General features: G+C 38.3%; 1 protein-coding gene across 1 annotated transcript; it reads left to right on the top strand.

Moving 5' to 3' along the window:
- The first annotated feature begins 14762 nt into the window (after positions 1 to 14762).
- Positions 14763 to 20747, top strand: LOC111546593. Its single transcript, XM_026457396.1, has 4 exons — positions 14763 to 14790; positions 16087 to 16253; positions 17668 to 17785; positions 20344 to 20747. Exons 1-4 carry the CDS (start codon positions 14763 to 14765, stop codon positions 20745 to 20747), a joined length of 717 nt encoding a protein of 238 aa, XP_026313181.1.
- The last annotated feature ends 6279 nt before the right edge of the window (positions 20748 to 27026 follow it).

Raw genomic sequence — 27026 nt, 5'->3', positions numbered from 1 at the left:
GCTTTGTATTTAGTGTGTGGTTCTTAAAAATACAAATGCTAAATATGACATTTGTTTTTTAATGTTTTACTTTTCTAGTCTTTTTTAGTTGAATATTTCAAGTGTCATTGGATATCATCTTGTGTTCACAGACTTTGTCTTTTCATGTTTTCGTTATCTTACAATGTCTGATCCTTCCTGGCCACATGTTAAAAAAATGAGAAAGATTTCTATTGATCAGCACTCACTCTCAACAGGCATTCCCTCTGACATTCAGACCTAACTGAGAAGAAACATGTGCATGTTTCTTATTCCACAGTAGTGGCAGTTTTATACAGCTGTTTAGCTCTGCTGCCCATGGCTTTGCATTTTCCGTCAGGTTCCACTTAAAAGCATAGCAGGAGGCAACCTCACTGCTGGGATATATTTGAATATGTTTGCTGTGGTTTTAGCAAATAATTAGGAAACCTAAATGGGGTCCGTCGTTCCACCTGTGAGCATTAAGTGTATGGGAACCTCTGTACCATGATGTTTGGGTTTTAAACGGAGACTTCACTTGTCAGAAGCTGACTTCTGTGTAAATGGATTTGGAGGCTCGGGGCTGGAGTTGAACTGGTGTAGGTGGGTCAGCTTTAGGAGAGGCCTGCAGAGGTTGATTGTTGTTGACACAGTGTTTGTTCAGAGTGGACAGACAAGGTTATTTTAAGACTGCCCCTGCGGAGACCTCTCCCAAGAACAACTCCCAAGCTCCCAGTTGCTTCCAGTTAGGAACGATTGGAGGAGAGTGCTACCAGTTACTTAAGCGTGGGTCGTCTGCCTTCAGACTTGCCTTCCCAGGTCTGTCTTTTTGGCATCTTTAGTATTTCCATCTTTCCTGACTTTTCCCTTCAGCCTTCAAATTGAAAATCTTCACCAATAAAAACAAAATCCAAATAGATAACCTCCAGCAGTCTTTGAACGACTCCTAGATGTGTTGTTTTTTAGGCTCTCATTTATGTTGACTTGTCAGCCAAACTTCTCCAGTCCTTGAACTACAGCAGCTGCTTTTCTTTGCACATTATTTCTTTCCTAATTTCAAATACGTCGTCTGCATCCATCGTTCTTCTCTAGCAGCTTCCTTCTAAAGTCAACAGTGATTTCCACAGAAATAAACTCAAATGGTTTCTTCATGCTTCTTTTCTCTGGAGGAACTTGGAGCAGAACATTTTTGGAGGTAAGGGGAGGAAAGAAAAGCTTTTTCAGGTTTTCTCATTTCTCAGAATGACTTGTCACTGGGAGTTTTCTGTGTATACGTTTGCAGGTAGGATAACAGTCTTGCTGTTAAATTAATATTTACTTTGATGCCTTTAGTAGATATTTACTTTTATTTTTCACTGCATTAGCTGGGGGAAAGGATAAGCCACTGTAACAAAAGATGCTCATACACAATGGTGCAAATAAGCTAGAACATTACTTCTCTCTGACTCAACAGTCTGGCCAGTCAGAGCTTATGAAGCAGTTGTGCACCATGAGGTCATTCAGTCTTGTGTGGTGCTATCTTGCCTGAGGGGTCTATTCTGGGTGACTACTTCATCTGCATTGCATCCTGCCAGAAGGGGAAAGAACAAAAGGCCAGGGCAAGCAGAATGTTCCGTGAAGGGTGACTACAAACATCACTATTCTCTCATTTCGTCGACCTGGACTGAGCATACGGCCACAGCTAGATATGCTCAGAAATGGAATTTCTACCCCATCTATGTGCCTAGGAAGCAAGGGAAATGGATGGTTAGAACCATGATAAACCTGTTCTGTAACACTATTTATTTAACAGTTTAATATTATATCTTCTTTTTCTCTTAACCCTGTGACCAAGACATAATGCTTTTACAAGGGGAGAAACACGTTTAGAGACGTTAACCAGTTTTGCCAAATTCACCCATGTAGTAGGTAAAACTTCTCACCTGAACTGAAATCTCCTAACTCAAAATTCCAGGGTGCTATTTTACCTATATGAAAGAGGTTGCCCATTTAAAATTATCAGCAGCTGGACAAATTTTTTATTATTCACATCAAGTTGGTGTACCTAGCGCTTACTTAGGTACATAATAAATATGCTTATATTTATATATATGTGTAAAGCTTATTTAGCTTATTTCAATTATCTTCCAGCTCATTAATATTTTATTTAGCTTTATACTTGCTGTTAAACCCATATATTATTTTATTTCATTGATTGCTATTTTTCAGCTCTATTTGACTCTTTCTTTTTTTTCCAATTTGACTCATTTTTGTAGATTCCAGTTCTCTGGTGTGCTTCTCCTTGTCATCTGTTTTTGAGCATCTTAATCACAGTTATTTAAAGTCTGTGTAATAACTCCAATATCCAAGTCACCCATGAGTTTATTTCTGTTGTCTGTTTCTTGGTATGCTTGGGTAAGTTTTTTTTTTTGTTTTTTTGTTTTTTTGTTTTTTTTTTGTTTGTTTGTTTTGAGATGGAGTCTGGCTCTGTCGCCCGTGCTGGAGTGCAGTGGCCGGATCTCAGCTCACTGCAAGCTCCGCCTACCGGGTTTACGCCATTCTCCTGTGTCAGCCTCCGGAGTAGCTGGGACTACAGGCGTGCTTGGGTAAGTTTTGACTGAATGTTGGACAGTCTATGTGAAAAATTATAGGTACTCTATATCTTCCTCTAGAGTGGATTCCAGAGTGTATTTTGACAGGCAGCAGAGGGGAAGATCACCTCAATGCAGCCAGCCAGGACCAAGTAGATTCAAGGCTGGTTTGCAGTTTTTTTCTGTTAAGACTCCAGCTTCTAGTTTCCCCCGCATTCCAGGAAAGTCGCTTTCCAGGAGTGCCCCGATGTTTCTTCTTTTGCACTTGGTTCTGCTTTTGCCACTGAATGCTTCAAAAATTCGCCTCTTGCCCTAAACAAGTTAATCAGTCAATTCTTCGAGTGAATGATCGGCGCTAAGTGTCAGACTTCTCTGTCCCTTTTTTCTGGGATCTTGGGCCCACAGTTCTGGCTGTCTTGGCAGCCACAAACACTTTTCTTTTGTCTCCACAGTTCTATGAGATTGTCTGATGCTCCGCTGTTATCCTTACATGCGGTCCTCTCTTTGACTTCCTCGAGAAACAGCAATGCCTGGAATTCTTGGCGGCCTTGACAGCTCTCTGATACTTTATAACAGAGGCATGTTTGTGTGAAGTGTGTATGTGTTTAAAAATCTGCTTTTCATGAGCTGAGATCCGGCCACCGCACTCCAGCCCGGGCGACAGAGCAAGACCCCATCTCAAAAAAAAAAAAAAAAAAAAAAAAAAAAAAAAAAAATCTGCTTTTCTCATTCTTAATAGAAGCTGAGGTTTGCTATAAGCTGCTTATTGCTGGAGGCAGAAGTCTCTATGTACTTGTTAAACAGTTCAGTATAACTGAAGTGATCATTGTCACCATGTTGGTTAAGATGCTTGATTTAGGGACTCTCTCTTATGAGATCTAACAGTGAGGATTGCATGATCTTTCCAAAAAGTCCTTAAAAAAGACAATGGTTTTTACTCATCATTTATTCTTGTTTTTAAAAAAGCCCAAAAGAGAGAGTATCCTCTGCCCCAAATTAACTGCCTATGAATAATAGTTTGCATTGTTGAGGATTTTGAACTTTCCAGAATGTTTTTACCTATAATATTCACCCCATAAATATATGTTGTATGACTTTTGTATCAATTTTGAAATATATTTATTTTTTTGAGACAGGGTATTGCTGTGCTACCCAGGCAGGAGTTTGGTGGTGTGACCATGGCTCACTGCAGCCTTCATTTCCTGGGCTGAGTGATCCTCCTGCCTTAGCCTCCCAAAGGCTAAGGCACCCTTCCGATATATCCTTGTTTTATAGATGATGAAACCAAGAAACATACTAAGTAAATGACTTAAAATCACAATCTAATTATAGGCAGGAATAACTAAAATCAGACTTCCCAACTCCTAGCCCTTTCCAATACATTAAAGTGACCTTGATTCATCTGTGTATACATCATGGACTTGTAGTCATGCTCGTCAGTTTAACTTTCCAATATTGCTTGTATCGTTAACTCTGTAACTTTCTATCAAGGATCTTTCCAGTGCCATGGGAAATGTGTATGTCCTCTGAGAGGCACACCTACATGCACTTGGGCAGGTGCACAGGTGGATCTATATTCTCAGCCTGCCCATTCAGTCTGAACAAAAAGGAATCATGGTAGTTTGATTCCTGGGTACAGAGCAATGCTACATACATTCTGGTATGCTTGTTGGAGTCTAAAAACAGTGTTCCCATGCAGATAGGTGACATGAAAAATATGTGGCCTTCATTTCCTAGAATGTCATAGCCATGGAGTCTTAGAATAACTCTTGGCATCCCAATTAAAAGCTGGATCACTTCCTCCAAATAGTCTTCGCTCACTTCCGGGAGTGGGTTGTATTCACCTTTAGCTCTGTTCATGAGACACTCACATGGGATATTCCTAGCCTTCTGCCCACTTAGTTACGGGCATTCCAGCCTCACTGCTGTATAACCAGAGGCATGGGAGCTGCAGCTGTCAGAATCCTAATCCCTTCTGCTTGGACTCGTTACCAGGGTGTACAGTAGTAAACTGTGTGCTGTGATGCTAGCCTTTCAGTCACTACCAGAGGTCTCAGCAGCAAAAACAAAAATTGTGGATGATACGTTTTAACCTTCTAGAAACTCAGCTAACTCCTTTAGGTATGTCCAGGTTTTCCATTTAAATATCAGCTTTAAGGCAGACACGTATAATGAAGACGTCTCTTTCTTTAATGGGAGAGATCTAAATTGGGAGCAAAACATGTGACCACTTTTGCTATCGTTTTAGCTGTGTACCCTCAATGACATAATTTAACCTTGGCTTTCCTGATTTGCGAACTGTAGGGAAAATAATGTCTTCTAACTTGCTGAAGTATGCTGTAAAAGAAAATGTGGTGGCTGTAAAAAGTACTATGGGATTCTTGGAAGAAAGGAGTGCTATATTAATTCACGGTACTGCAATAGTTATTTTACCCCAGATTGAGAAGTAAAATATCAAATTGTTATTTTCCACAGTTTGAATAACTGTTAAATTTATTCAGATAATCTGCTCTATTCGAGAGGCGTAAATAGTTTCTTCAGTTTTATTATATGGGCTGTGATAGTGTGGACTCCTTAAGGTAGACGCTGCTCAAAAAATTATTTGGCAGTGAGGCTGTTTGACGTTGCATACGTGCTAATGATGCATGGATGGTAACAAGAGAATTTTCAATGTTTTAATCACCTCTTAAATTTTAGGATTGCGATCTTACTAATCAATATCAAGATGATGCCTTCTTTGTTACAACTGAGGTAGTCTGGTGAAGAATATGTTTTCTTTCTGTGGTAGCTTTTAAAAATTTCTGACTCAGAAGCCTTTGTTCTCATTTTAATTTGTTCTAGATGGTGTTTAGATGGTCTTTCTTAAATCACACTCTGTTAATATATGATATTTTAATATAATTTTGTCTGCTGTATTTGAAGTTAAACTTTATTAAGAAAATATAAAAGCACTCCATACACATTTTTAATTAATTATTACCATTTGATATTTTAATGTATTATCTAGTTTTCAAGAAATAATGAAGAAAACATCAATATATCATCAACCATCATTTCATTACTTGTTGGATTCAGAAGCTCAAAAAGGTAAATCATTTTATGTTTATGTAGCTTACCAATTCTAAGAAGACAAATAACTAATAGAATATAAAGTGTCACCTTTGCAATATTCATTAATGTCTTAAAGGGAGCTGGGACTTTTATCAATGGTGTATTATGTCTTGGTTTATATTTGCGAGCCTGCAAACATCTTGAATAATGTTTAATGTCCATTACTATAGCATGATCTTGATATGTTAAAGATACTTTTGACAGAATATATTAGATTTATAGACTTGCTAAGCATGTACAGAGTTTTTGATCTTCAAATAAGGAATACTTTTTTTCTCTAGAGCTGTACACTAAATGTTTGATGTGATTTCTAAGCAAATTTTATTTCAGATAAGAAGCTTGTAAGAAAGATAAAAATAGTTTTATGTAAAAACTATAAGTTTTTACTAGTACTTGGATGAAAGGGGGAATTTAGGCTATACAAACATCTATAGCCTGAGTTTATGGTTCCTCTAACTATTAATTAGAGGCAAATACATAATATAATTTGACCTCTGGATGTAAGGAGATTAAGTTTGAATTCTACTCTCAGTGTGGTTATTTGAAATTGAACCATCATTTTTATATAGTCTTAAATATCAAGCTTGACTTTGCATGAGTTATGTAATATAACCATCCCTGTTGTCTTGAGATCAAAAGTACAGACATACACTCTTGACAGACTAGAAAAATTACCGTATTTTTGTAGAGCGGTTGTAATACAAATCTAACTATCTTAATTTCTTTTGTTCTCTCCTTATCTGCACACACTGTAGATGTTTTCTGAACAATATAGTCCTGGTTTTTCTGTTTTTGGCCATTCCAGGTGGCTTCTACCTAGGAGAGCACATCTTTAGGCCAAGAGAGCTGGGTGTATGCCCAGTGTTGGCAGCCTACCTGGCTGAAACACAAGTAGTTTTACCAAGTGATTCTTGCAAACCTAACCATTTAAGTTGATCACTTAGAGAACCGAGAAATTTAGATGATTTGAATGAAGATGCAATTTCTGTGTGAAATACAATTACATCATTATCATTACCATTAGTAACAATTCTTGGTTTCAACTGTGTAGAAAATAATTTGGCAAATTACAAAGGAAATGGAAGAAGTTCAAGGTAAGGTTGAGACGGAACTAGCATTACAATGTTTTACAACACAGACAGACATACTTTGTAATTATATAGCCAATTAAAGCTTTAAAAATATGTTCACACACACAGAGCTAAGGGGATTAAGGATGTGTCCTTGGAGCAGATCAGGTGGCATTTGGTTGGAAAGGCATCACCAAGTAGAGGAACACTCAGTTCTCAAGTACTGAAGGATACGGATTTTTCCTGCCCTAACTCTTTTATACTTAGAATCCTGTGCTTGGAAAGGATGGAGCAAACCCATAGCTCAGTGCTCGTATTTCAACACTGGCATGAAGATCCAAGAATTATAAGATGTCACTTATTTATACACAGATTAAAATTAGGGCTATGGTGGGTGCTGATAATTCTTCTATATGTGTTTCTAAGGCTATATTATAATCTAAAGTGTCTAAAACCTTACCCACATTAACTATTCTAAATATCCTATGTTGCCTGCCTCATGCCAACAGCCTCTCACCAGCTGTTAGTACATGTAGCAATCTGTTACAGAACAGTAGGGTCACCCGAGGACCTGCAGCCTTGGGGCAGATTCATCCTTGCCCAAGGCTCAATGATTCTGGCTCACAATGACCCTCAAGTCTGTCACGTCAGCTGCTTACTTGACATCCTACTTACTACCTCCTGTCAGTTTAGGGCCTTCAAGACATAGATGCCAAAATGGGGCTAAGCATGTAAGGGATTTACTTGGGGAAATGTTTGTGGAGGATAAAGAGGAAACAGAAGTAGGGAAGGAGGGTCTTCAGAGCCCAACGTGGGTCCAGTGCCCGTGAGAGGAGAGAGAGAAGACAGATAGGGTGAAGAGTCTCCAATTGCAACACAATTCTGAGACAGTCTCAGGTGGGCTGATGAAAATCCCTGAGCAGGAGTTGCCTAGAGGGGTGTCCTATATGGGACAGGAACCGGCTGGCTTGAGTAGGCAGCCCCAGGAGGAGCATGCTCTCCCAGGAGCCACAACTGCAGCAGTGGCAGTGTTGGGCAACTCTGCGCCTTGTGGCAGGTTCTCTTACTCTCAGTGGCACACCCACAGTAGTATGTATTTAAAATAATTTTCCTTTGCAAGTTTGCCCCTCCATCTATATTTTCGATCTCAGTCAATGGCAACATCACTCCCCAGGCTACCCAGAAACCTGGAATCATCCCGATCTTCTCCCTTTCCTTCATGCCCTTCATCATTACATCTCATTGAGTTTACATTCCTGATATGTTTCCCTTCCCCTTGTTCCATTTTCACCGTCACTTGCCTTGATTCAGGTCTTCATTATCTCTGCTCCTGACTGCTGTTAACCGCCTTGTAATTGTCTGTCTCGCTCCGGGCCAACTCCCTTTCCTTACCCTCTAGTTCTTTTTCCTGCTGTAACCTGCACTGCGTCATCTTTTAAATCCACATCTTGTCACATTTGTCTTCTGCTTAAAATTCTTCAGTGCCTCGTTGTTTCTTACAGGATGAAATCAAGACTTCTTAGCATGACATAATGTGTTTTACCTTGTGCTACTATCCTCATTTATCCTGTATTCTGGTTCTCAGGGTTTCCAAAGTTCGAGAACTGGTCAAGAGACTTTTTGCCAGTGGGCTTTTGCACATGTCATTTCCTGTGTATGACAGGTCTTCCCTTCTCTTATTTGACAAACTCATAATTAGGAAGTCTCAGATAAGTCTTTCCTGAGCTCTCTGAGAGGTGGAACTTTCTATTTTTGAGTTGCCTACTGAAGCCTCTGTTATAGCACTTTTACTGAACCTGTATAATACAGCACTTGGTCTGCCTTCTGATTCATAGTGCCCAGGTACTTAATAAATGAGTGAATGGATGAATGAATTGGCTATAACATAACCCTATTGGCTGACTTAAATTTGCTCATTAGCAATGATCTTGTATTTCTGATCATCAGTCAGTTGACTCCCTTCAGGGCTTAATGTAATGTTCTACTCAAGGTATCATATTAAAATTTTTCAGGAGCATCTTCATAAATCTTTGCAGAATTGGATTAATGGGTAATATGGCTTTTATAAACAGTATTGCATTAATATATATGGAAATTTATGTAATTGTATCACTGTTTTAAGAAACCTATCAAATTACAGTCTGAGGCAATATATTTAATATACTAGTTAGAGTACTATAGCATATATAATTACTAATGTGAGAATAATTTATTAACACATTTTAAACATTTTACAAGTAACATGAATAATTAACTTCCAGATAAGACTAATAAATTTCTACATGTTGAATAAAAATAACTCTTGAATATACCAGTCTACTTCAGGTGTCTTCAAAACTCAGATTTGAATGTCAAGTTTGAATGTCAATTGTCGCCCCTAGGAGAGGCATACCACCACTTTGAAGGCGCACAAGTTCATGCTTGGCTCCTTGACCCAAGGTTACTGCCTTCATTTAGACACTTGTCATTTTTCATCTATATTGTTCCAGTTCTTCTAATTAGCTTGTAAGGTCACCAGTTCTTCAGCTACTGGTGTCAGGTGTAGTTCTTACATATCAAATCTGATCATGTCAATTCCTGTTCTAATAATCTTTATTGACTCCTCCTCACCTTATAGAACAAAGGTCAATGTTGCACATAAATTTAATCCCAACCTACTTCTTCAGGCTTATTTTCTATAGTTCCTCAGCATACACCTTGCATAATGCTGATTATAATCCTTAAAGACACAATCCCAAATGCCATGATCCTGAATGTTGAAATCCCCTTTGAAATACAAAGAACAAAGAACAAACTCCCTCACATCTAACTGAATTCCCAAACCATAATGATAGATTTGGAATTAGGTGCCATCAAAACTTCTAAAGGTGGATTTCAAGGTGTTACCAACAGTTTCTTTTTCCATTCAGTCCAATACATTTGCCGGAAAATTCAGGTGAGTAGATTGCCTGTGGAATATGGTAACACGGAAAACTTCAGTTTAAAACGCATTATTTGTCTGCATTGGCGTTCCTTTCAGCTGATGAAATTCTAGGAGCTCTTAATGAATTAAAGCTGAATTTTCCTGATGAAGCCAGCAAAGTTACTGACTCTAAAATAACTATGTGCATGGTAGGATAAGAAAGCACACAGTGATGTTGCTGTTTGATCACCAGTATTGTTTCAGCCTAATATGTGGTCTGTATATGAGTGCATGAGCAATGGATTTCCCTGTACCCAAAACAACATAGAAGCATGACACAGAAGATGGGAAATTTAATAGGAAATGCTCATGTCAGTGTATATTGAATCAAATTAGAATTTCAAAAAGAGCAGCCTCATGTAGAAAATCAATGTGAATGTATTCTTCAAGAAGAGCCATGACCTAAAAGAAAAGAAACAGTTACTCATCTCCATGCAAGACTTCAGAATAGAGTTAATGATCGTGGAAGTTGGCCAGCTCTTACCGGCTACCTCCGTGCAGTTGCCCATAATTTATCCCTGTAATACACTTTTTCCTATGTTGAATTTTCTTTTTAGTTTCTTTGGGAAGGTTTTGTTTTTCTTTTTCCTTTTTTAAAGTTTTTTTTCTCACCGTTTTAAATCATCAGCATTATTTTTTACAATTCATTATGCTATATGTTTCACCTTTACATTTTCAAAACTAGAAGTATAAATTGTATGAGCTTTTAGAGAGTTCTAATTTGTTTTATGCATTTTTTTTTTTTTGCAAATTTGACTCCATTAAAGTTCATTTTAACAACACTGACTTCGTGTGTGAGCATTGTGTATATATGTAAAAACCTTAAAACTTCCTTAATAAATAAAGGGATATCCTTTTTCTGCATCTGCATTTGTGAATAGTAACATTTTTCAAGATCTCAGCTCTTTAGGCAACTGTATATGTGGTGGTGACCCATTGTTGGTATTTAGTTTTAATTTTTTCAGCAAGGAGGTCTCACTATGTTGCCCAGGCTGGGCTCTAACAATCTTTCCACCTCAGCTTCCTGAGTAGCGGGGACTATGGGTGTGAGCCACCGCATCCAGCTCCATTGTAGGTTTGGATCAGTTTCATCGAAAGACTTAGGTTGGTCATCAGGATATTTCAAGTGACCAAACTATATAAGTGATTTTCTTTTTTTTTTTTTTTTGAGACGGAGTCTCGCTCTGTCGCCCAGGCTGGAGTGCAGTGGCCGGATCTCAGCTCACTGCAAGGTCTGCCTCCCTGGTTCACGCCATTCTCCTGCCTCAGCTTCCCGAGTAGCTGGGACTACAGGCGCCCGCCACCTCGCCCGGCTAGTTTTTTGTATTTTTTAGTAGAGACAGGGTTTCACCATGGTAGCCAGGATGGTCTCGATCTCCTGACCTCGTGATCCGCCCGTCTCGGCCTCCCAAAGTGCTGGGATTACAGGCTTGAGCCACCGCGCCCGGCCAGTGATTTCTTTATGAATACAGTTTGTCTGCTTATAACTGTTATACTCATGTAACTGTGGGTAGCACACCTGAGTGCTTATGATTGCAAAATTATGTATGTTATTATTGCCAATTTTATTGTATAAAGTAGCCCACGAAGTATTCTGTTGTATTTTTATGTTTCTAAATTCTTTTAAAAATGTAAGTATGTTTTAAAGAACTTTTAAAATTATTTTTATCAGAATTATGTATTTGCGGTTTTGATCTTTCAGGATTCAACACTGGGGATTATGGCATCAGAAATTGTGTCTTTTGGGATTCTGGCCCAAACCCCTAGCCTTGTACCCTTGCTCCATAGATCTTCTAACAGCTCCTGGGCTTAAATATCTCCTCTTTTATGATGCTTCTTCTGATTCAGCCAACCACTCATGCTTCCCTAGCATTTTAGAAAGACCTGTTGTATAGCATTTATCAAGCTATTGACATTTGTTTCCTTGTCTGTCCCTTCCATGATCCCAGTAGCAAACTTGTAGTACAACTAATTCATGTTGTTTTTCCACTTGCATCCTGAGCAATCTCAATAAAAGATACATTTTCTTTATTTTGTAAGGACAAAATGTAGCATTGTATGGTCTACTTGATTAGAGTTACAGCCTCTATACATTCTTGAAACTAACAAGACCAGCAGACAGAGAATATTTGTAGAATCTTCTCAGGAATTGGTTTCAACATAAGGGTCCAAGACCTTGGCATTACTGAGGTTTTCAGAATTGTACCTTTTAAGTTAAGCCTGTGACTATTTACTAATCTGAAAATATCTTTAACTTCTTTTTTTTAAATCTGTAGGCATTTCTAAGAAGCACATGACATTCATCTTTGAATAGAAGATTCATTTGAATGACAGTTTCTTTCATTTAGTAGAGGGGATTTTACTTTAAATTTTGCTGGCAGGTTTTCATGACAGCCCTCAAATGGAAGCTTGAATTCACTTGTCATAGCTATTAAAGAGTTTTTTTTTTTTGTTTTTTTTTTTTTTTTTTTTGGTGGGGGGATGCGTTTCTGTGATCTGGCCCTTCCACTTATTATTGCTATTATTGACCTTAAAAGTATAGAAGAGAAGAATATAGACAAAGCCTCTATTTTTGAAGGCTTGCTGTAATCCAGAATTGAAGTCAATTCCTTGTTGAATTTTCCTCTTAAAATCATCCTCATAATGTAGCAGAATCTTGCTACTTTTCACTTTATACTTGAAACCCCTTTAATTCTCAGGAGAACAAGAGCACCTGGTAGATTTTATTCAGTGTCAGCAAAGACTGAATAGCAGGAAAATGATGTTAAGACTTTTTTTGTATCAAAAGGATTAAAATACATAAGCCCAAGATAGCAACATAATTGCAATACTCTGTCTTGACTATGTTTTATTTACAATCTATTTTAATATTTGTGTTTTAATATTCAATTCACCAATCAAATCATGTTCTAAAACTATAGTAGATAGCTTTTATCTGAAGGTACAGTTATCAGAAGTTTTCTGCTTTTCATATAGGGAAGCTGATGTACAGAATCTTGTGTAATATTATCTAGTTTTTGTTGTTTGTCCTGGGGGCAAAGTGCTAGATAATGAGGAAAGAATATATGTCGACAAATTATTCTTCAGAAATGTATATTAAAATTCCATTGTACGACAATGCTATTAATTTTTGTAGGAATTACTCTTCAAATCTTAAAAACCAGACTATCTAGTAATTCACCAATCTTCTCAATATTTCACTCATATTCAACAACTAAATATGCGTGCAGTTTAAGGGGCCTGTTCTTTGTAAATTATTTGGAGCATAGATTTTTTCCTTTTTACGACAACAAGGCTGCTGTAGGGATGCCTTTATCATAGGACAGCTCTTTCCATTAGATTGTAGTTTAGAGATTCTTATTATCAGCCTTGAATGGGTGGTGTTATTGTTAGAGCTTAATATTAAACATATCTTGATTTACATAAAGAATTACCATTAAAACTATCAATCACCTCAAGGTCAGGTGCCGTGACTCATGTCTGTAATTCCAGCATTTTGGGAGGCTGAGGTGGGTGGATCAGTTGAGCTCAGGAGTTGGAGACCAGCCTGGGCAACATGGTAAAACCCCATCTCTACTAAAAAAAATACAAAAATTAGCCAGGCATGGTGGCGTATGGTTGTTGACCCAGCCACTCAGGAGACTGAGGCACAAGAATCGCTTGAACCCAGGAGGCGGAGGTTGCAGTGAGCTGGGATTGCGCCACTCCACAACAGTCTGGGTGACAGAGCCAGACTCTGTCAAAACAAAACAAAACAAAACAAACAAAACCCTCAAAAAACAAAACAACAACAACAACAACAAAAAACTATTACCTCAAAATCTTTAAATAGTAGTTCACACTGGAAAACAGCAACCAATGTTTTAACATGGAAATAATTGTGTGTTTATGTGTATATGTTTGCTTTTAAAATTTTACACTTTTAGACAAATAATTATTTTTTTCCTTGTCATAAAGAAATTTCATTTTGATCATCATTCCTCTAAAAGAATTTTTTATGATTTTATCAGCGTGGTACTTACAAAGAGCATGTCCCCCTTTAGACAAATTATTTTAGGCAGCCAAGTTTAGTTTATTTTGGTTTCATGCTGTAAATTATGCTAATTTATGAAGGTTACTTGTTGGATGCTTATAGTATTCATATAATATTTAAATGTAAAAGAGAATATTAATATAAAGTGTTATCAATTAAATTTTATTCAACCTGATAATGTTTTCTGTGATACATGACCATCTTAGGTGTATAACTACTTTTGCATTACCATTTATGAGTGATATAGTTGTGCTCTTTTTAAAGTGTATATGCAATTAGTAGTGGTTGTATTCATTTCATGAAATCTCTTTAAGGTTCTTTGTTTTAGGAGTATAAGTAATTTTCAATTATAATATATTCATATATTTTTAAATCTCATTTCCATATGAAGGTAAAGATGGGGTCATTCTTAGAATGAAATAACTATTCAGAAGGACGCAGTCAAAAGCTGGGAATTCATTTGTTATTCCTCTGTAGTTGTTAGGACGGGAGCACTAATCTGGCCAACTAACCTTTAAAAGAACATGCAAAGTCAAAGATGTCAGGTTGTATCAGTAAATATTCACTGCGAAAGTTTGTATATCAAAGACTGGGACTTTCGAAGATGCTCCTGGGACTTAGTGTACTGTAACATCTATTAATCCCTGATACCTTAGGTGACTTGTCATAGAAGTGCTACATTTCCAAGTAGTATGCAAGGAGGCCCAAGAGGACAAATTCAGCTAAAGGTCAAGAAAGCAATTAACGTTCTCTACTTTTCCCTAAAGAACTTCCACAGCAAGTGTTGCCCTCCCCCTGCACCTCGAGTCTTAGCAAGGCAAGTGCATATAGTGAAATAGAAGTTAAAGTTCAAATAAAACATGTTACCAATATTATTTGGTTCTTAGAGCTCTTCCTGAATATGAATGCATACAGTTGTTTAAGGTGAAGTACAGTGAAAAATATTAGAAGAGACGGCTCTTGCTGAAAAATACCAAATTTCTATTTCTTTGTTTCCCCTGCATCTCTGTCAAGGGTCAATGTTTGCAGTAGTGGTAGAGGTGGGAGGTAGGCTGGGCCCTTCCTGTGGGTATGGTTACATTGGAGTTGTTTTGAGGAGTACATGAATCTGTTTGTGTTCTAAGCAGGACACACACACACACACACGCATGTACCCCAACCCTCTATTTTCTAGTCCTTCAAAATTTGAAAACTCTTGTGTTCACTCAGATCTTTTCTTTTTGATGAACGTGTTGAACTCCCCAAAACTGTCCTTATAAGGTGAGTTTCAAGATTTCTGACCCCTCAGTTGCTACGATTTCTCCATGTCCCTCTAAAGTGGGCCTTCCCTAACTGGATGTACAAGTATAATCTGACTGGTGTAAAATAAAGCCTCTACCTCCCTGATTTTGGAAATTATATTTTTAATGTGGTCTAGGTGCACCGATTTTTTGATGGTCATATTAAACTTTTGACTCATATTGAGCTTGTGGCCAAGTAAATGTATCTATCTGTCCCCACCCCTTACACAGTGCTGCTAAACTGAGGCTGAATACGGTCTTTACACTTATCTTTGTCAGATTTCACATTGTTAAGGCCAATTCATTGTTATAACTCTCCAACACATTTAGTTTTCTATTATACTTGTCGTCGCCATCACATTTATATATTCTGAAAATTTTATAATACTTGTAATGTCATCAGTTAGTCAAACCATTGACAAAACTGTTCATCAAGGCAAAGCTGAGAACACACCATTTATTAGAAATGTCTATCCAAGTGGGCTCCAGAGCCAAGAGCCTTGGGAGTACCGTGGAAAAGCACTTTCATCCAATCCAACAATTCTTCATAGGGATGCCATGAGATACCACATGTTTGTGTCGGTGGATTTCCAATTTTTCCAAGGGCAGGGACCATGTCTTTTTGGCTAGCTACTATACTCCATCACTCAGCACCGTGCCTGGGACACAGAACAACTAGGACTGCACTGAGTGGCCAATATGAAGAGGTGGATTCTTATATTCCATCACCAATCTTTCTCTTAATCTATATGAACTGACTGGTGGCTCTTAAAATATATTGCTTTAAAAAAGTGCATCAATTATTATTTGTTGCATGTAGCATTGCACAATAAGATAGTGGTGATTTCAACTCCCATAAAAATAACAAAGATGTTGCCACCCTGATGAATGGCAATATTAGCTTACATTATGAGTCATTTTCAAATAGTTTACCTTATTATTTCTCACCTAAAGTCAATTCAAAAGCTCCTTAGACTAAGCAGAAATGCTGTATTTCCGTCAAATTCTTTTCTCTTTTCATAGATTTACTTATACAACCATTACCTTTTTCTTTTCCTTTCAGAGACCAGAGAAGACTATGATGACAAGCAGGTGGTCACAGAGATCATGGCAAGATGTTTTATTCCGACTTCAATAACAACTACTTCCTGGGAAAGTTTTCGTTTTATTGGTCATGAGATTCGAATTACTGAGGCCATGGATTGTTATGGTGCTGTTGTTTGGCCATCGGTATAATTTCATACAGATTTTGTTACATTCCAATTATTTTTCCAGTCAGTTTTGTTCATTATTATGTTCTATTTGGAAGAACAAAACAGGTTCCATATTCCTTCTTTGTGACCTCAAATAATAGTATGTTTTAGAAATCATGTGACTGGGAAATTACTTCTCCCAGTTAACTCTATAATTCTGTTTTTTTTTTCTTTTTCTTTCTTTCTTTCTTTTTTTTTTTTTTTTGAGACAGAGTCTTGCTCTGTCACCCAGGCTGGAGTACAGTGGTGTGGACTCAGCTCACTGCAACCTCTGCCTCCTGGGTTTAAACTATTCTTCAGCTGCAGCCTCCTGAGTAGCTGGGACTACAGGCGTGCACCACCAAGCCAAGCTAATTTTTGTAATTTTAGTAGGAATGGGGTTTCACCATGTTGGCCAGGCTGATTTCGAACTCCTTGCCTCAAGTAATTCGTCCACCTCCGCCTCCCAAGGTACTGGGATTATAGGCATGAGCCACCACTCTGGACCTCAATTTTTTTTTTTTTTTTTTTTTTTGAGACGAAGTCTCACTCTTGTCCCTGAGGCTGGAGTGCAATGGCATGATCTTGGCTTACTGCAACCTCCGCCTCCCAGGTTCCAATGATTCTCCTGCCTCAGCCTCCCAAGTAGCTGGGATTACAGGCGCCTGCCACCATGCCCGGCTAATTTTTGTATTTTTAGTAGAGATGGGGTTTCACCATGCTGGCCAGGCTGGTCTGGAACTCCTGACCTCAGATGATCCACCTGCCTTGGCCTCCCAAAGTGCTGGAATTACAGGTGTGAGCCACTGTGCCTGGCCACGGGGCCTCAATTAATTGTATTTCTGACTTTATTAAAATTTGTAGGATTAATACAGGGTATTTACTTCTTCAGTTTTTAAAATAAGAGTTTAGAGTAGTAAACACTTTCATTTCCCCTTTTATTAGTTCCATTTGAGTTAAACAATTGCAATGAAATCTTTATGAGTCTCACATGTAGAATGTCCTCAAAGACCCTCAATCCTTTACCAACTGTCCCGTGAAGAGAAGTAGACCCACCACCCCACCTGCCCTGATCCCACACACTACTTGGAAATGACTAGTATTATCAGAAGTTGCTTCCTTTAAAAATGATCAAACCTAAGCAACTGAACTCCGCTGTTTAGTTCTCTCTCTTTTCCTCTCAGTAATCCCCAAGGAATTTTTCTAGCAGAAATGTTGAACCTCTCAGAGGATACACTTTTGTTGACGTTTCTCGGAGTGATGTACAGGTACACACATGAGTACTCTCATATACTCATATGTGCACACATACATATCATAACATTAGCGATATATTTATGCAATACAGTTTAATTTTACTTTCTGTTATTACTTGCCAAGCATCCCTGTTTTCTTTTTTCTAACTTTCATAGGCCCTTGTTCTATGCTATTTCCTGGAAACAAATGCAAAGCAGTATAATATGGTTGACAAAAACGTGATTGAAATTGGAGCTGGAACAGGACTAGTCTCCATTGTGGCAAGTTTACTTGGTAAGCAGATATTTCTGATTGAATAGGGGGAGTGTCAGAGAATTTGATGATCAAATATCATTAGTTGTTTTCCTATCCAGTGTACTATGACCTGCACCTATCTGTGACTCCTTAATTGTTTGAATGGGCTTCATCTAGAAACTACAGATTGTAAAGTCTCCTTACCGGTTTCTTTCATAGTTTTCTGCATTAAGTTGTGTTCATTCTGCTTGTGGAATACCATCGCAAGCCTCAGATGAGGTGTTCTGACTAAGTGGTGCACGGAAGCATTCTGGTTTCAAGAGGAGAAATGTGAAATACCAGGCAGAGGCAGATTCTATTGCTGCTGATTCAGACGCACTTTAAATTTTAGCACCATTTCAGTGTTCCCACGTAGCTGTAGATTCTTTTTGAGTTTTGAAGTGCTATGCTTTTATGAAAAAGCACCTGTTAGAATAGGGAGAGAGTATTAGAAATCACATAAAAATCACACGTCTGCTTCTATTTTTAGGTGTTTGTCCTTGAATTTGTTTTCTCAGTTCAGTTCATCTCCCTTTTTTTTTTTTTTTTTTTTTTTTTTTTTTTCTCTGTTGCCCAGGCTGGAGTGCGGTGGTTCGATCTCGGCTCCCTGCAACCTCCGCCTCCTGGGTTCAAGCGGTTCTCCTGCCTCAGCCTCCCCGAGTAGCCGGGACTACAGACACGCACCACCACGCCCAGCTAATTTTTTTTGTATTTTTAGTAGAGAGAGGGTTTTGCCATGTTGGCCAGGCTGGTTTTGAAACCCTGACCACAGGTGATCCACCCACCTGGGCCTCCCAAAGTGCTGGGATTACAGGCGTGAGCCACTGTGCCTGACCCACCTCCGTTCTTTTTTATTGTTACCCTGAGTTCTCTCACGAGCATCTTTTCCAACTAAGCATGTGATAGTTTTTAATATATGCCTGAGCCTATTTCAGTTCAGTCTTTTTGCTATTGTTTTCTATCTCATTGCCTTAGTGTAGCTCCTTCTCTGATGTGCGCTACCCAGATCCATCCTGATTTCCTTGATCTTCAGAAGTGCACACCTGCCACTTTAAAATCTTTAGAGGAATCGAACATTTAGCAATTTACAACTTTCAAATTTGTTTTTATAAGAGTATTTATAAGTGTCTTGGAGTCTTCCCAAATGTATTTTTTTAAAAGTTGCTGTATCCTGATATTGTTTGCCAAAGTCACTATTCCATTTAGTAAGGATAGGTCAGAGTCACTATTCGATTTATACCTGAAAGCCTGACTTAGGAGCAGAATTTGTACTTCAGGGAGTCATTGGTTTTATTATAAAGAACGGGTCCCTTGAGTCCACTTGTCTAACTTGAAACGAATATTAAAAGATGGAAACTTTGCTTAGTCAGTATGCTGAAAGCGGGAGTGTTTATCTCTCTAGGCACAAAGATATTAAGTGTAAGGGACAGTTTACATTCAATATGGGCAAAGGTGTATTCCCTGCTCTGAGATTTAAAAAAGATTTGTTGAAAATGATAGACCCACCCATAGTAGAATGTAAAGGCTTGTATCTCCGTGAGTGTACCAATGATAGGCAACTTCCCCTCCCATTTTAATGTTTTCACAAAATACAATTGATGCCAAGAGACTCGTGATATTGCTGCTGAGGAGTAGCTTCTTATTTGTCTGAGCTGAACTAGACTTCTCTTCCATTTCTGCTTTCTGCTTCTTTACCTGGTCTGTGCTTTTCTGATGCTGCAGAGTTGGACAATCTTAGATTTATTTGCAGATTATTTTCAGCCTTTGCTACTGCTCAAAGTTTACTTTAGTGACCAAATTTCTACAAATTTGCTCCTGCCATATTTCTTCCTCAAAAACCCATCACTATTCACTTCTATCTTGGAAATTGTTTACATCTTCTTCTGTGAGTGGTGGCTTTATGAGCGCGATACACATGCTGTGTTTTTAGCATCTTTTGATGGGAAGATTTACACTTGTGATGGGCCAAGTTGAAAACCTGGGCATAGCATGGATGTCATCATACGTTTCAGGGAATGCCGTGGAAAGGTCTTCTTTCCTCCCTCCACTTCTCACTTGAGCACTTCCTGTTCAACTCTAGGATGTCTGATGTTACATACACTTGGTCTCACATGACTGAGGCTCAGAATTCTTTTAGGGAGGTACCTATTCTTCCATCAATGACTTCTCATTATTCCAATGAGGGTGCCAAATATTTTGACTTTCTCTTTCTCTTGATTATTTTTCTCCTGGTATGTAGTAGATAAATAGCAAACAAAAACAATAGTAACAGCAAAACATACCAGAACAAAAAACCAGGAGAACATAAAAAATGCAGTGGTTTGCAAAAGTACCATGGGTCTCTCTCTGTCTTTTTTTTCTCTTTAAGCAGAGGCATATAGCTGCTTTAGCATCCATTTGAATGGGATTCCCTTTCTGTGTATAGGTACTGACAAGTCTTCTTGTGTAGGGGGGATGAACAATTTTGCAGAATTGCAAAGTGCATGTTGGCTTGAAAATCTTGATTGTTCTACCTTATCTCATGAGGGTTACTTTCTCTACTGTCCTTTGCTTCACAGGTGCTCATGTGACGGCCACAGATTTACCCGAATTACTTGGAAACCTGCAATATAATATTTCCCGAAACACCAAAATGAAAAGCAAGCATTTGCCTCAGGTTAAAGAACTCTCCTGGGGAGTAGCTTTAGATACAAACTTCCCCAGGTCTTCTAATAATTTTGACTATATTTTGGCAGCAGATGTGGTCTACGCTCATCCTTTCTTGGAAGAGCTCCTCATTACCTTTGACCATCTGTGCAAAGAAACCACCATCATCCTCTGGGCCATGAAATTCAGGTTGGAGAAGGAAAATAAATTTATAGATAGATTTAAGGAGTTGTTTGACCTGGAGGAAATTTCCAGTTTCCCTAGCCTGAATATTAAGTTGTATAAAGCTATGAAGAAAAACCGGAGGAGTGTATGACATCCTCAGTGAGGACGTGGAAAGGTTAAGGCAATTTTTAGCAAATAATCACTTGAAAAAAACCCCTGAATAACCTTATGTGCCATTGAGTTTCCCAAAGGCAAATACACACACAGGCGCGCGCGCGCACACACACACACACACACACACACACACACACACACACACACCTCACTGTGAGAATAGAAGATCGTTTCCCAAATTTGCCTCACCCCAGGCAGTACTTTTTCCAGATACTGCACGTGAGTCTGTAGGATTGGGGTAACTTGTTCCTAGTTTGTCTCCATCAGCACGCAGGCCTGCCTTCTACTCATGCAGTAATAGAAACTCTTGGCAAAGTCACACTGTGCTGTCATTGTCTGCTGTCTTTATTCCTTACATCACCATTTATTATTATTTTAATCAATGGTGCAATTATTATTTTTAACGTATAATCACAAAATGATAGTTTTTAATGATATCTCTTCAGTGAAACTTGTTATTAATTCTTTTAAACATAAGCTTATGATTCTCTCTTTAGAAATAAGGAAATCGACTACAGTGGGATCTGCAAATAAATCTGAACAGGCAGATACATAATGTAATGGTAAATCTCAGACTTTTGTGGTTTCCATTAGTGCTATCTTATAGGTGGTCTATCATCTCTGCCTGGCGGAGTGGACCTCTGATGTAACCTCTGAAATCAGTCAAGCTTGTGGATTTGAGGTCATGGATGAGGACATTTTATTCTGTACAATGAAAAATGAGTGAACACAAGCAAAAATTGTTGAGATTTTGGAGAAGTTATTGTTTTGTTTTAAGCCACCGATCATTATTTTGTATCACAAAAACAGAAATGAGTATAAACACTTTGGGTTAAAAATATGTATGAAAAGATTTAGGTCTCTGATCTCAGATAATCAGACATATAGCTGGTTTTAAAGTTTAAAGCTCTTCTGATGAACATATATACATCTAGATACTTGAAATACGATATGATTTTTCTTTCACATAAGCTTTCCTTAGAGTAGAATTTCCTTAGAGTAGAATAAAGTCTGTAGTAATTAAAGTCAGTGCAAAAAGAGCAAAGAATTAGGATTTTATACTATGTAACTGCCTAGACGACACTGGTTGGTAATTACTCTGCCATGTCCCCAGTAACATTTTTTGGGCTGTTACTATGCCCTCGGGGCGATACTTTCCTTTCTAGAATTAGTCCTTTCTGCTTTGCTGAAAGTTTTCTGTCCACTCCAGGTTGAGTATGGTTGAAAAGAATATTTTCTAGGACTCTGATCAGTAAGTCAGGCTACAAATATACTCCAGTGTATTTTATTTTATTTTTTTAGTACGTGTGGTTCATAGGAGAATCTCTCAATAATTCCCAATATTTACATGGATCTCTGTCATTTTCACAGTCTGTTACTTACATAAAGTCACTTAATCCTCATAACCATTCTAAGAGGTAGAAGCTGTGCTATCCCTACTTCATGGATAAAGAAACTGAGGCTGAGATGTCCCCAGGCTACACAGCTGCAGAGTGGCAGTGCTAGGACATTCAAATCCAGGTCTGTGCAAGCCCAAATCCTGTATTAACCACTGCACTGTCTTTATATATTTAAAACAAGAATTTTCAAGCTTTTAAAAGCAGGTGAAGTCATTTCTTCAAAAATGAAATAAATATCCAGAAAGATAAGCAAATACATGAGAAAAAAAAAATGAGACCTGTTCCATTTTAAAACTTTTATTTTCTATGTCAGTAGGTCAGGGTGGGCTTGTTTCGAAGGCGATATTTAGGTGAAGCTGACAGGAGGTAGCAGTGCAGGTGTCTGGGGAAGGATGTTGCAGGCAAAAGGAACAACCATGCAGGGATCTGGAGGAAGGAGTCAGTCAATCCTCTGGAAATATCAAAGGCCAGTGTGCTTGGCACAGAGCAAGCAGGAGAGGTTGGTGCAGAGTGAGCAGGTATTCAGAGAGGCTACAGGGAGCTAGATCACGTAGGACTGTGTTGCAGGCTGGGTTCTCTAGAAACAGACTCTGAGAGGGAATTGGGTGAGCAGATCATTTTTTAGGGAGTGCTGTTGAAATGAAGACCTATGGAAGGGAGTGGAAGGAAGTAGGACAGAAACAGGTCGAACTGCGATGCAGGCCCAGTAACAGTCTGAGATGACCCCCACACAGAGCACTGGCCTGATTGGGAAGATATGTCTGGGCCTTGATGACCCCGTGTGGCCCAGTCATTGGATATGGGCTGCCGTGGGAAGACTCTGTGACCTTGGGTGAGGTGACTTCAGCTGAGGCAGTCCTGAAGACATTGATCAGCTCCGGCAGCACGGGTTAGGTCACCCTGAAGAGGATCTGGGTGGCTTATCACAGGGTCCAGCATGACCTTTAGGCCTCAGAAAGAGATCTGGCTTTTCTTCTGGTAGAATGGAGAATCTGTGAATGGTTTTGTGAGTAGAGGAGTGAAAGAAACTTTCCTCAGGTAAGGACCACTCTGGCTGTCATTTTGAGACTAGAATGGGGAGAGATGAGACCAGGGAGAGGCTGCCGCAATCTGATGTGGCAGCCTGAATTGGGGTGGCGAGAAGTGGCCAGTTCTAGATGTGTTTGGCTGTCAGAGTCAACAGACCTTCCCACCATGTAGAGTGTACAGTGTGTGGGAGAAAGAGTCAGTGCTGAGTCACTGCATAAATTTATAGTCAACAGCTTAGAGATAGTTTGTGAAGCTCCCTCAGGGAACAAGAAGACTAGACAGAGGGGAAAACAAGGACTAGGCCCCGAGTCATTAAGAGATCACGTATGGCTGTGTATACTGAGACGATTTTGAAGGTTCTACACGCTCTCCCCCACTCCAGTTATATGCATATCTGTTGACTTTGAACAACATGAATTTAATACCACAGTGATTTTTGAACTGGTCCGTAGAGTTCCAAGGTTCCTGAAAGCTGCCTGTAGAGGTTTCTAGGAGCCTGAGAGTTGGAAATGCAGCAGAAACCTTGGGGAAACAAATGAAAAAATGGCTCCTCTGCTAAGAAAATATTTGAATATCATTACTAAGTTATTTTTAGGTAGAATACATAAGGTGTCCTTTCAAAGACAGCATTAGGACCAAACTAAATATACAGTTTTGTAAAGTTCATCTTTCTCCATGTGCCAATCTGTCAAACGCAGTGTTCCGGACTCATTGTTTTATTCTGTTTGTAGCATTCACTCCCAAAGTTTAACCCACACACACCATGCCCCTCTTTTCCACTTCATTCTGTTATCCACTTCATTCTTTTATTCTTTTGTCTTTTTGCTGCAGTTTCTCCATACTTTTTAGATCCAATTTTACAATAATTTAATTTCAAAAGATGTAATTGGAGTAGGCCTTTTCTACCTTACTTTTTTTTTTTTTTTTTTACTACTGGGAATTGATTGGTTAGCTTCAATCTAAGGGAGTTATACTGTGAATTTTCGCACCTTTTTATCTGGCTTTTTGACATGCTAGACTATGTTATTAAAAACCTTGGTCCAATTCTTTCAGTAACTTTCTGGATTTCCAATAGAATGAACTTACTGATTGTCAAGGTTTTAATATAGGTTATTATAGAATAGCTATCACTTCATAGACGATACCCCAACCTGCAGGAGGTTCTCTGCAGCTTAAAATTACACACAGGGAACCATGAGAGTTCTGTTCCCTAGACCGTATCAACTGTCTTTGGAAACTAAGTACTGCACTAAAAACTTCTATCTTGGAATGTAATGATATATCCTCTTTGATTTGTACCAATTTTTATCTACCAGAATTTAAAAAAAAAGTTTTTTTCATTCCGTATTCATACTCTGTTCCCTTTCTTTTGGATAAAGAATTGGTGACATCGGGTAACTTCCTGACATATCTGCAGCCAAATAGGAAGCTCACTATTGTGGAAGAAAAAAGCTGAGGAAGCAATAACAGAATGGAGTGTTCCATTTTTTTCGTTAAGACCTCAGAGTCTAGGAGCTTGGCGTTCTCAGGGGATGCCTGGTCTTTATAGACAGAGACCATGTCTCATTTGTTTAGGTAGCACCATTGCACATGAACAGACACATAATTTCTAAGTATCATTTGGAAATAAAACACATCCACTGAGTGGAATTTTGCTACAAGAAGAGATTTGCAGGTATTAACTTTGAAAACAAGCTGGGGATCTTGGGTTGTAGATATAAAAGAATTAAAGTCAACCATAAGTAAATCAGACAAGTAAGCTTATTGATAAGACTAAAAGAAATTTAATAGACTGTGCTTCTTCCTACTTCATTTTAATTTAGTTTTCATGGAAATCTGTAGGTGAAGAAAATAAAAATGGTCAACAATATGTACTTTCAAGGCACATATAAATTATAAGGCGATAACAGGAAATACAGTTGGGAACGGAACAAGTAAATGATTTGCAAAAGCGTCAGTAGGAATACAGGCACAGCAAAATTTAAAAATTATAGGCATTTATTTGTGTTAGTGTGTATGTGTGTGGACCCAGTTCCTTCTGTCTTCTTTATGAAGCCTGGAAGTGGTTTGCGAATGAGTTCCACACCCAGGTATTACCATGTTTGAGTCTGTGATGTGCAATTAAGTCTAGGATATTACCTGCAAGTCCAGTGTCAGTATTTGCTTTGCTTTGAAGTTCTACACAAAATCAAAGACAGCGTTCTGTATAATTATACTGTAGTATTAACTGGATGGTTGTGTCTTAGGTGCCTTGGTTAGCATCAATTAGTTGTGAGGTCAGATTAACTCCTTTTTGAAGGATTCCTGAGCTGGACATTTGTGTTTACTCAGGTCGCATATGGCTGTGTAGTATTTAGATTGCTGGGCATACACTGTTGACTGCTTATTCTGCTGAACTAACCTTTGGTCTCTATCATGAGCAGTGCTTTCACTCTCAAAAATCCTGCTCAAAGGCAGGATTTTTTTCCTCTGCGTTCTTTGTTTCTAAGGCAATTGTCTTTTCCTGAAATCCAATCAAGTTTTACAATTGGCATTTACCATCAAGGAATTTCAAGGGATTATTAAAAACAATAACAGATATCTAGGTCAGTTTTGTGATAAATGGTATTAATGGGAAAAACAGAAAAATACTGAATATCTTCTGCCAACCAAGAACACTTTACCAAACCAAAAAAATATTGCTTGGTTTTTCAAACAAAGGTACAAAAGAATGAGATTAAAACATGCCATTCAAAATATTTTAATAGCTGGGTATTGTTTCATGACACTACAAATGTAAGTATAAAATTTTTAAAGTAATTTATTTGGCAAATGCTAGATTTTGTAGTTTAGGTTTTGAAAATTTTTATATTCTCATTGTCCATAGTCTGCAATGTCTATACTCTTTGTTTTAATTTTAAATTACCTTCACTGGGATTTTTTTTTTTTTTAATTTTTAGTGTCATTATTTAATTTGGGTGTTCTTATCTAGTGCCAGGTTTAATTTGGGCTTCTTATCTACTTCTGCGTTTTCTTTGTTAGTAGAGTATAAATCTTAATGGCAAAGGTTGTCTGTTTGTCACAAACCATCATAAATAAGCCCAAAGGACAGGCCATAAAAATGTAAGAAATTCTTAGATTAAAAAACATGAGTAATGCTTCTACCTACCTGGCATGCAGAGGTAAAAGTACAGTTGGCAACTGGTAAATTATTAACACTTTTCTACCAAGGACTTCCTCATTCCTTGGTATCTCTGTGATTAATAGATAGTCAATTTAAGAATTAGAAGATGTAAAGCATAATAAACACATTTTTAAATCACATATTGGAAAGAAATTAAGGTAACATTTTGTGCAACATTCAAGGGGTCAGGGGAACAAAGTGCTAGAACTCTTGGGAACAGATTTCGTATTTTTTTGAAGAAGTAATTCAAGGAGGATGAAAGGGAATTACAAGAATGCAACTATTAATTAATGCATAATAAATAGTTGAATAAAGAATAATTAACGCAATTCCCTTTTACTTTCCTTGAATTTTAGTTTTTCTTCTTTTGGAAGCCTCTAATGGTTGTCATTCATTCATTTATTTATTCAGTATTTACTGAAAACCCACAATGTGCCAAGCAGAGGCTGCAGACACAATAGTGAACAGGTCGTCAGGGCCAGTCCTCATGGAGACCATGAGCCCAGTGCAGATGGGCAGAGGCAGAACTGGGGATGCCCTGGTAGGGGAAATACATGAAAACCAATCAGTTTAGGTGTCCTGGCAGTGGGACCTTAATGCACAACCAGGGCATAGTGAGGGCTTCTAGGGGAAGGTGTAGCTGGGTGAACGAGATGGAGGTGAG

The sequence above is a fragment of the Piliocolobus tephrosceles genome, chromosome X (genome assembly GCF_002776525.5).
Source record: "Piliocolobus tephrosceles isolate RC106 chromosome X, ASM277652v3, whole genome shotgun sequence".
Lineage (NCBI taxonomy): Eukaryota > Metazoa > Chordata > Mammalia > Primates > Cercopithecidae > Piliocolobus > Piliocolobus tephrosceles.
The sequence above is the reverse complement of the archived record's forward strand: the minus strand, read 5'-3'. Positions and strand labels throughout refer to the sequence as shown.